Source organism: Gossypium hirsutum, chromosome D04, assembly GCF_007990345.1.
Source record: "Gossypium hirsutum isolate 1008001.06 chromosome D04, Gossypium_hirsutum_v2.1, whole genome shotgun sequence".
NCBI classification, from domain to species: domain Eukaryota; kingdom Viridiplantae; phylum Streptophyta; class Magnoliopsida; order Malvales; family Malvaceae; genus Gossypium; species Gossypium hirsutum.
In genome coordinates this window covers 58,065,734-58,077,738 of record NC_053440.1, presented here as the reverse complement: position 1 = coordinate 58,077,738, position 12,005 = coordinate 58,065,734, and the positions used below count along the sequence as shown (strand labels likewise).

Here is a 12,005-nt window from a genome sequence, read left to right as displayed (position 1 = left end):
TTTTCAAGGTAAACTTCACAAATAGTCATCTAATTATTAGTGTATTTTTATTTTGGTCACTCGAGTTTAAACTTTTTTAATTTAGTCATTAAGGTTATTGAGATTTAACATTTTGGTCTCTAAAGAGATATTGATGTAGTTTTTTTATTGACATAATAATAAATTTAGCTCTTCAATATTTATAAATCCCATCAATTTTGTCATAATTCTAAAAAATTCAATAAATTTAATTAGTAAATTTACACCTCCTTATTCAATTTATAACAAATCCGTATCTATCAATGTACTAAAAAATAGCACGTCAAGTTTGATCCAATCCAATTTAAACTATGTTTCACGTGATTATAGTTTTGAACGGCGAATAAGGGTGGTTAAGTTGAAATTAGTGACAGACCAAGTTTGTCAAAGATGTATTTAAAATAAAAATGATTCTAGACCAACTAAATTATTGTTGTATAAGTCAATAATCACCCAATTTTTATATTAATTTTTATTATATTAAAAATGGTCACGGAACAGAGAAAAGAATAAACTCGGAAAAAGAGCTGAATAATTTTTTTTATTTTTTTATTTTTGCAAATGGTGTTTTAAGAAATAGATTTGGCATTTTATTGTCAGTTTTTGGACTTTGTGACTCCCTTTTTCTTGGTTATAGCAAATAAATAATTAGTTATTTAACAAGTAAAGACACCGAGAAAAAACAATGGCAGCTGGCCAGCCAGATGACGGGAAGAGTCACAGTTGTAATAAAAAAAAATTGCACGAAAACGGCGTTACGGTAATTGAAGGAGGTGTCAGAATATATGGACAATTTTGGAAGGTTAAAATGTAAATTTTATTTTAGTATTTTAAATTGTAATATTAATTTGTAACCTAAATAAATAGAAAATAATATTTATCATTTAAAATATTGTATTAATAATTTGATTATATAATTATAAATATCCGAATTAATAGTGAGACATGAGGCGTAGTTGAAGTGCTTTAATGAATGAATATATATTGGTACATTACAATTAATTTTGAGAAAAAAAAATAAAAAATTGATTTCAATCGTGGTGTTTGGATGATTTTTTAAATTAAACATTTATGATTTTTCAATCGTTTAATTTGTAAATTTTTATTTTTATGATTAAAATAAATATTTTATATTTAAAATATTTTTAAAAAATTGAAAATTTTCTTAAACATAAATTAATTTTATTAAAATAAAAACTCAAAATTAATAAAAAATTTCTAAGCAAACCAACTTGAAGTTTATCATAATCGTAAGTATATATTTTATATTTTGAAGGAGGAAATATTGGTAATTATCTCATGAAAGAAGCACTTAAAACTTGTTACTGTCTTTTCAAAGGACAATGACTAATGTTTAAATTTCGTGTTGGGGATCGACCCGTATAAATAATGAAATAGTAAAAATAGATAATAACAAACTTAAATATTTACATGGAATATCCTCATTGAGGGAAAAACCATGGACAAAAGAGGTATCAACTTTTCACTAAATGAGTAAACAAACGAGAGTACAATATGAAGAAAATAAACCTAAATATACTAAGTGTACATTACCCAGAATAACGAATACAAAGCTCAAAACCCTAAAGAGCAAACCGATAAATAAAACCCTAAAAATGGTATAAAATACTCTTCATAATTAATACGAAACTCTCATCAAAATTCATATGCGATTTCATATTGTCACCCTAAAAAAAATCATTACTAATTGACATTTCAGAACAAGGATATAAAGCCCCTTTAAATAGGTTAAGATTAGAGTTTTAATCATACTAAAATATCCTTAGAACACCTCACATATCGTATTGCTTGATTAAGTAGGTTATTAGTTTTAATGAATAAATTTCTTTATTGTAACCAAACCCAGTGGCGAATCTAGAGGGGGGCTGGCATGGTCCTCGATCCCCCTAAAATGTAAAATTGTTATTTAAGCCTTTAATTTTTTTTTAAAAATTTTAAATTAGTGAAGGTAAAATTATACTTTGGCCCCTCTAAAATTATAAAATTTTGATTTAATCATTTAAAAATTATAAAGATATTGACTATAAAAAATTAAAATTTCATTCGATCCCCCTAAAAGATTGTTCTGACTTCACCCCTGACCAAACCTATATAATTTTTATTAATATAATTGAATTATATTTATCATTTTAACAACCTATATAAAAAGGCAAATTAATATTATACATATTAAATGAAATGTTTGAACATAAAGAGAGAGGTTGATATAGAAACAACAAGTACAAAACAGAACGAAAAAGACGATAAGCACTACCCTCTGATTTTGCTTTTCTTTATTTAATTAGATTATGATTTATTTTGTTAATTGTTGTTTTTTAGCTGCATGGGCGAGGCTCTCCATTACATGGTTCCCACTTCAATGAACATTAAGTCAAAGGAATGTCGTAATTGGTATCTTCTTCAGTCTCATTTCAGAGGCACGGTTTTATAAAAACCAAGTAAGTAAAAAGAATCACAGTAAATTATCAAAATCATCACTTTTATTTAGGTTAAGTCACTTTAATTGCCAGTAAAATATTTTCCGTAAAATGATTTCGAGAAAATGTTTTACTTTTCTGTAAAATGATTTACTGGAAAATATTTTCTGATGTTTAATTGAATCTGTGTAAAATATTTCCGGCTGTTTGGCAGATTTCCTGGGAATATTTTTCAAAAAATTTGTTTTTACATATATTGATATATATTAATAAATTTTTATATTTTAAATTATTTTTACATATATTGCAATGATTTATTTATAAGAATACTCAATTATTAAGCTACAATATTAATCGTTATAAATTGGAAAAAATTAATATCAAATAAATTATTTGTAATTGTGTTAAAAAACAAGTATTGAATAATTAAAAAAATAAGTTACTGAAAAATCGATAAACAGAAGTAATTTTCTACCGGAAATGAAGGAAGGAATGAAGGAGGCGATAGAGAGGAGAGCACGGAAAATGTCTTACGGAAATTGAAAGGGTAAGACATTTTCCCTAAAATGTAACTCATTTTCCCTTGTTTTGGAGTTCATTTTTCAAATGGAAAATGTTTTCTGCCAATCAAACGCTGGAAAAGTTGAAAATGATTTTCCGGAAAATCAATTCCTTCAATCAAACAGATCCTTATATTTAAAATGTTATGTTTTAGTTACTAAGTCATTAATTGTTATTAACAATATAATGGTAAGCTAATGTGGCACGCTAAATCATCTTTTCAAACAAAAAATTTAAGTTAAATTCTATAATTAGTCCCTATTTTTTTTTTATTTTGAGCAATTTAATTTCTTCTTTTATGTTCTTTTAATTTTTCTTTTCTTTTTCTTTATCTTCCATTCTCTTATGCTTCTCTATCTGTTTTCCTCCCTTTTTATTTTTTTTAGCATAGTTTTCTATTTTTTTTATTTGTTAAATAAAACTAGCCCATGTACTTTTATTTAACAAATAGAAAACATAGAAAAATTACATTAAAAGAAATAGAGAATGAAGAAAAACAGAGAGATAAGTAGAAGAGAATGTAAGATAAAGAAAAAAAAAGAGGAAAATTAAAAGAACATAAAATAAACAAATTAAATTGCTCAAAACTAAAAAATATGGAGACCAATTGTATAAATTAAAATTTTTATTTGAAACGATGATTTAACATATCATGTCAGCTTACTGTTACACTATTAACAACAATTAACGGCTTAATGACTAAAATATTACAACACGATAACGTAAGTGACTAAAACGTAATATTTAAAATATAAATTACTATTTTGATATTTACCCAAAGAAAAACTATTTGTTTATGTTTATTGCTGTCTAACTTTAGAAAAAAATACATTTGAGTGTGTTTAAACTTACATATTTTAATATTAATAATAATGTCTATAATTGAATAAATAAAAATAAAATTTATTTTATTAAAAAAAGAAAGTGTGAAATGTCCCGTGAGTGAGCATGATATAATAGAAACACACGTGATTGATACATATTGATACCCGTGACAGACCAATGTCCACCTCACCTCCTCTAATGTTTTCATTCACAATCATATCTTTTTTCCTTTTTTATTCTTTTACGAGAAAATGTATATATATATATAATTTTTTTATAATTTATAAAATTTTAAATTAGTAATTATAAATTTTAATTTTAATTTTTTTTAAAATAATAAAAATTTATAAAATATAAACTATTAAAATAATAAAAATTATATTTTTACTATCGTAAAAACATACAACTTAATTTAAACTCGAAATTTTTTTTACTCCATAAGATGTGATGGAACATTGGAAGTGGACCGAAAATAAAGTATACAGCTTTATAGCCGAAAGCAATTAGGAACAAAATGATTATAATCAAATATAAGTTTTGCTTCATTTGTGCGCAAAGACAACAAATCAATCAATTAATTCTTTTTCTTTAAAATAAAAGTTATTTTTATTGTCATTTGCTTCCAACATTAGTTAACCTTTCTATCTTCTCATTTTCCTCATTTTTTGTGTCACCCCCCACCAATCAACTTTCAATTCTACTATTAAATAAATTACTCTTTTTTTTTTACTGTTAGAAATTATACAATTTAAATTTTGATATTTGTTAAGAAAATGAATGCACTGATAAAATAAAAGGATTTGTAGGGACAAAAGAACTGTTTTTCTTTTATTTGACTTTGATTAGAACAAGATTTTTTAACTTTTAAATAGATGTGGTCAAAACTTTTCTTAGATAATTCGTTTTTCAGCCTTAATGAATTTCTTCTCTTTTATCCATGATTTTCTTTTCTGAAAGAATTTCTATATAAAATTAATATTCTTTTTCTTTTTCTACTTAGCAGTCATTTTATCGCCATTATCGATTTTTATTATAACAACTACCAAATGAAAAGAAATATATACTTGTAACGGCTAATAAAAAAATATATAAAATGCATTTTTAGAAGAAACAAAACACTAAGATATTAGACCCAAGAGTTTACGTCAATTCACCGATACAATTATTATTTTTAATTTTTTTTAAGAGGATAAAAACACTTATTAATAATAATATTAACACTAATCAACAAATTTATAATACTAACCCAACTCCATTTGAACTTATGCTGTCTCCTTTTCATGCTTTTTTGTTTTTGGTTCCATGACTGAAAACCGTTAACTAGAAAAAACGGACAGAGACAGAGGAAAGAAAAACAGTGTAAAAGCAGAGTAGCAAAGAGAGAGAGAGAGAGAACAAAGTATTGATAAAGAAAAGACATGTAATTGTCTAACATATTAAGCAAGCCATGCCATGCCATGCCATGCCATGCCATCTATCATATCATATTATGTGGTCTCATTTGTATACATTATCTACTATACAAAAATGAAGAGGGTGCTGAAATCTCACCCTCTCTCTTTCTATCAATAAATAGACACAGCTACGGGTGTAAATATGAATTTGTTTAATTAGTTATGTATTCATTACTAACCATTCTCTTTAGTGGGTGCAAATATAGAAAGCAAGGTTTACATTCAATTTTCAAAAATTTTAGATGAGTTTATTTAAAATTTTCAAAAAATTGGGAGGTCCTAAAATGAAATTAAAGCTACAGGTCTTCCTTTTTATCATAGGGTTAAATTATTGTTTTGGCTAAATTTAGCAGTAACTTCTATATTTGGGTTTGAGTGTTTTTTGTTCAAGTTAATTTCTGAACTTGATAATTGTTTTCACGTCTGGGTTTAAATTAGATAATTGTTTATACATGGACTTGAACTTAAGTTAGCCCCTGTAAACTTAACAATTGTTCTCTTATTGAGTTTGAATTTAGTGTTTTCAAGGAAATATGAAGAACTAGGTGGATAAAAAAAAGTTTAAACCCCAATGTGAGAATAATTGTCTAATTTAAGGATTAACTTGGACAAAAAAAAATTCAGGCCCTAATTTAAAAATAATTGTTAAATTTAAAAATAATTTGGGTCAAAAAAATTTAATTCTACAAAAATAATTATCAAATTTAAGGTCTAACTTGAAGAAAGATAAGTAGAAAGTTGAGTAACCATAATTAAATGTAATCATTCCCAATGGCATTGTTTTTCCCCTCATATTTGCGTCAAAAGAGTGGGTCATGGGTGGGTGTCATTCATTATTGAACTTTACACAAACATGTGAGAAGCATTAATTTATCAAAGATTATCCATCAATTGAGTTTATATTACAAAATTCAAATTCGATTAATATTTTTTATTTGTCCTGACAATAAAAAATTTTAAAAAATTACGGTTACTCAGAATTTTGTTATTTTTATTTAAACATATTAATGGCCAACAATCACAAAAATAACATAATTCAGCATGTTCCATGTACAAAATAATGCATGGAATAAGAGAATCAAATTACACTATATATACACGCACGCACTAAACTACTTTACGTACAACCTTTTAAGCTTTACATTTGCCTGAAATATGACAGATTTTCCATGCTGCAATTCAGAGACATTACGTTTCCTGTTCTTCTTTTAACCGTAACCGTGCTACCGGTCGTTGCCTATCGTTCGTAGAATCGACACTGTTATTTACACCGTGGTTGTTATCGGTTACTATATTCTGTGTTCTTACTTGTGTTGCGTTACTACTGGCGGTGTTGTGGCTGCTAGTTCTGGCAGCCGGTACATCATGATTATGTTTTCCCTCGTATGTCGTTATAACAGCCTTGGGATCAGTCGAAGCCCTCTCGACGTGTTTACGGACATTGCATCCCGGGGTTGTACATTTGTAGTAGCTTCTGTAGAACCAAAAAAAATGCATTAGGCATGTTCCACATCCATGCACAAAAGAACAGAACAGAACAGAAAATGAAACATTCCAGTATCCACATTTGTTCCAAGAGCTAACACCGGGGTTACGGATAAACAGTTAGTCAATGAAACCAAGACTCATTACCTTGGATAAGGATTGCCTTTGACAACTTTCTGTCCATACTTGCGCCACCTATAGCCATCATCCAATAGATCAACTTCGCTTGTTGTCTGCACGATAATTCTAGGTTCGGTAACAGTCCTATGCGACGAACATGGCTCCGAAACTCTAATTTCCATACTTCTGCATATAAAGAAACAAGTTTCGTTGGATCTAGGGAGTTTCAATACTGATTCAGTGGTGGTGCATATAATAAGAACACAGGAAATTTTTTGCATACCGTCTTTTGGTATCAGGTTCATCTTCATCTTTTTCATCATCACTATCACTCGTCCCGGAAAGAAGATCGGTTGTAGCTTGGCTAGACTCTTGATCCTTCTTAGACATTGAAGAACATGTCCCTTCTTTAATTATGTTCAAGTTGGTACTATGAAGTTGAGAAGTTGATTCGGAATTCCCCCGATTATTCGAAGTTCCGTTTCCTTTTGCATGCTTATTCTGCTGAGGAGGTTGATGGTTATGTTGCCCTTTGTAGATGATTTCAGTGACTTGGCCATCAAGTGATCTCTCAACCTTCTTCTTGACGGGACAACCGGGATGCGTACACTTATAATAACTTCTTGGGAATTCGCTGCCTTTCACCTGTTTCTGCCCATACTTCCGCCAGTTGTAGCCATCACTGGCATGCTTATCAGAAGCAGGTTGGGATCTCTGATCAGACTGAGATACGTCCGACGGTTGCTTAATCATAACACTAGAGTCTTGCAACGAGGTTGCCGTATCGGCATGTATTTGCGTATGCGAATTAGCTTGTGCAACCTGCGCCGTGACTTGTGCTACAGCCTGTTGGTGTGTCATTCCGAAAGGTCCCTATGCATTTCATAAACAGAGGATATTGGCAGTGAATCAAAAGCACCAACAGTTATAAAACTAAGAGCTGCCACTACAATGACACCCCACATTGCCAAAGCTTTTTAATGTAACAATGAATCAGACACGAGAATGTATCGAATCATATATCCAACAGCATAAGCTTTGAGGTCATCCAAGCTCGTTTTTTAACATGACAATGAATTAGACATGGGTATGTTCGAGTAACTTAAGCAACTAATCACACTCGAGATATGTTCAACAACATATGCATGGACCTGAAAAGTTTTTATGTCGAGTGTATGTGTATCAAACCATATATCCAACAACATAAGCTTTTAGGTCATCCATGCTCGTTTCTAACGCGACAATGAATTAGACACGGGTATGTTGAAGTAACATAAGCAACGAATCACACTCGAGATACGTTCAACAACATAAGCAACCATCCATGGCTTCCTTTATATCTATCTCCTCACTCATATAAGACTCATAAACCAAGAGGCACATTCTTACAAGTTTTGTAATTTACATTAACATCAATCAAATGGTTAAAGAGTCCAATTCAATCCAAAGGAGTCTACAACTTGGGATAAAATAAAGGATTTGCAAATGTTAGGTAAAAGTAAAAGTATTACGAAGTCACTTGTACTAGAAGTTGGTATTAAAAAATGGATAAATTAGTCCTTTTACATTATATCAAAAAATAAATTGGTCTTATTTTACTATTAAAAATTATCCCTTGTACATTAATATGAAGTACACGTGTTACTGACTGATTATTCTGTCAGCCAAACTAGATTTTAACACTACATATAGATGGTTTTTAAAAGAAATAACAAATTTACTCTTTGATCTAGCCTATAAAGATTAATTTGTTCATTTCTCTTTAGTAGAAATGTCAATATGCAATTTGACTCTTCGTACTTTACATGGTATTTTACAGCAAATACAAATTCCAAACTCTTTAGATATATATAAAAGGGGTTGCGTAAATCAACTAAACTAAATTCCCTCAAGTCCTAATTTCACAAATTTTCTTTTTTATTTCATTCCTTTATTGCTATATGAAAACAAAAACAAGAGTCTAAAAGAAGAAAATGTTATTTTGAGTGCGAGGATGGAGTATATATAATAAAATATATTTGGAAGAAAGTTAAAAAGATGACATACATAAAAGCTTTTTCCTATTTACTTGGAACAAACTCTATTTCCCATCTTAAAAGCATCCCTTTTATATTATTGGTTCTCTCAAACAAAACAACAAACAGGGAAGGAACTCATTTAAAGAAAATCAATTTTAAGTTGCTAATATTACCTGGGGACCAGGAGAGAACACACTAAATCCTGGAGATTCCAATAAGCTCGCAGGGCTCAACAATCCTTGTGGCATCACAAACGACGACGGTTGTTGAGTTATCGCTAAACCGGCCGGCTTATTCTGCTTGAACCGCAACCCCGTGTTAACTCCTCCACCTTCAGCCTGCTCTTCGGTCAGCTTTTGAGCTGCTGGAGACGCCATGGCACCGGCGAGCAGCTGAGAAAATGACTTGGAATCGTCGGTGGTGTCGGAGAAGAAGTTGGAAACAAGTGTCATGGGACCTGGACTGAATCCCATCAAGCCTGCCCCACCGTTGAATAACGCCTCCGAGAACGGCCGTGGTGGTGGTGTAATCATTGGCCGTTTAGACGAAGCTACTGTTTTCGACGGCGGCTTCTGCTCCTGCATCTCATCCGCCATTAACACGTGTAAAAAGAAAAGAAAAGAAAAAAGACAAAGCTTTAGCTTGTCTGGATTCTGAAATTATAAGTTTTCCTTCCTCTTTCTCTTCTTGCGGATCTGAATCGTAACAACTTTTTTAGTGAAAAAAAGTCCACGCTTCAGATACGTAAAAGCCTTTTCTTTTTCCTTCTTTTTTTTTTTATATATATATATCTAAGGGTGTTCAATCGCGCCATCAGATCGGCCGATATGTACGCTTAGAATTCCATTTATGCCCCCATTTTTTTGCTTTTTTCCCTAAATATATTTTAATTTTAAAATTAAATACTAGAATTATCCAAATTCATTTTTGTATAGATTATAAAATACTAGTTTCTTATTAATATATTTAATAATTTTGAAAAATTTTAAGGGTGCATTTGAGCAATGATGAAAGTAATTATACTCTTTAACTACAAAAAAAAAATTATAATTTTTAAACATGTTTGGTTAATAGGGAAATTTTTTTTAGAGTAACAAATTTCCTCTCAATTATATTTGGAAGTTTTGAATGTTTTAAATTAAAGAGTTCTTGAATCGTTTTTAATGCTTGTGTCTAACTTTATTATCTCAAATGGTATCGTATCCCATGATATGGTGTAAGAAAATTTTTTGTATTTGCATAACCAATATCCACCACATAAGTTTAAATAATTTATAAAAAAATTAAAATAAATAACATAAATTGATATTAATATTGGTGGATTATCATATGTAATTTTTAACCTATTTTGAGATCTCTTCCAAACAAAATTTCTTAGCACTCGAGAATCTGAAGCAGAATCCTATCAAAATCTACCCCATTCCTAATTAACACAATAATGTATTGATATTTGAGTGGGATTTCAAAGTTGGATACTCATCTAAATGTCTTCCTCCTTTTTCTCTTATCTTCTCACTTGATTCATGATAATAATTAATCGGTAATGATATATTGTATTAGTTACAATTTTAAATCATTTATATATTGTCATTATTATATAATTTTTAATGCTCGTGTTGATTAATGAGAACAATTTCTTTAAAAGTAACTATAATGTTAATATATAATTTCATATATTATCAACAAAAACGAATGTAATTATTATTTTCATTCGATGCGTTAATGATACATTATCAATGAAGCAAATATAATTATGGGTTTAAAATTGAGATATTTAAATTTCTCGTTGAAATGAAAATAACTTGTGATTGCAATACAACCTACTGTCTCTGTCTCCAGCAGCACTTACTCATATCCAAGTCCGAGTAACGTAGGTTAAAACCGACAAGCCCAGAAATTGAGATTTACAGATAAAACCCACCATGGCAGCAGCAAGATTGAAAGCTTAATGTGGCTTTTTCCAATATGTACCATGGCATGAACTCATCAGCATCATCCTCAACAGGAGTTGGTAAGTTCAGATAAATTAGACTCGGCAATGGCATCTCAGTTGAGTCCTGTTTTCATCATTAATGTTTTTTCCTCCAAACTTCCAACAACCCCCTATTGCTTGGCCAGACTTGAAAATTTTGGTGCCCCTTGTTTTTTCTTTCTTTCAATAACCATGTGGAAAATGATCTCTTTGTTTCTACACAAACTGACCACCATTAGAAGCACATTTCAAGTCATTGTTACGAGCAGAACCTCTTGAAAGCATCATCAAACACAAAGCCACCTCTTGTTGTTCTTGTTCTTCATCCTCCATATCCGCCAAAGTGACAGAGTTCTTACAGCAAACGCCAGTTGTGTCACTGTTTCTTGAATGACAAGCCATGTGACGACAAACAGCTTTCAATGAATGGAAACCCTTACAACCTTTGAGTACACAAGTGTTGCCTGTGTCAGAGAAATTGTTGGTCTTTTTGGGGTTAACCCTTAAACAACATGGGGATTGACCACGACCACGACCAACACCACCATTATTTTCACCTTCAGCAGCTCGCCTGTTAATGGAGATTTCGGCTGATCCTTCATCAGCTTCAGCAAAATTCATATGAGTCCTTATGTCACCACCAAGCGACTTTCCACATCGATATCTCTCTTGTTACAAAACTTACAAACAAATTCCTTCTCGACTTTTTGCCATTAAAACTCAATGGAGACTGATCATTCAAAAACATTAAAAAAAGAAACATAAGCAAACATAGTATCAATAGCTCATTTCTCACCTCAATCTTCAAAGAGACTGCATTTTTTCATGATAGCATAGAAAACAGGTCACAAAGTTTCTTCTTTTTTTTAAAGGATCCAAAAACAGACTCTTCAAATCCCAATTTTCCGAAATGGAAAAAAAAAGAACTTCACAGTAAATGGGGGTGGCTTAAAATGGCAATGAAAAGGCCTACAAGAAGAATAATGGAAGCAAAGAACCCAAAGACCCTTTATTTTTTTTTCAGTTCTCTCTCTTTTCCCTTTGTTTTAGTGTTGTGGAATTACATTTACATGCATGGAAGCAAAATGCTTTAAAAGGGAAAAAAAATATAGAC

At 30.3% G+C, this 12,005-nt stretch overlaps 1 protein-coding gene across 1 annotated transcript; it reads right to left on the bottom strand.

Annotated features, from left to right (window-relative positions):
* Positions 1 to 6,470: 6,470 nt before the first annotated feature.
* On the bottom strand, positions 6,471 to 9,515 carry LOC107898733 (probable WRKY transcription factor 4). The gene is given in 4 exon segments (NM_001326856.1): positions 6,471 to 6,770; positions 6,929 to 7,087; positions 7,185 to 7,774; positions 9,093 to 9,515. Coding segments are annotated over 4 exon segments (1,458 nt in total). The 3' UTR covers positions 6,471 to 6,484.
* Between the last annotated feature and the right edge of the window lie 2,490 nt (positions 9,516 to 12,005).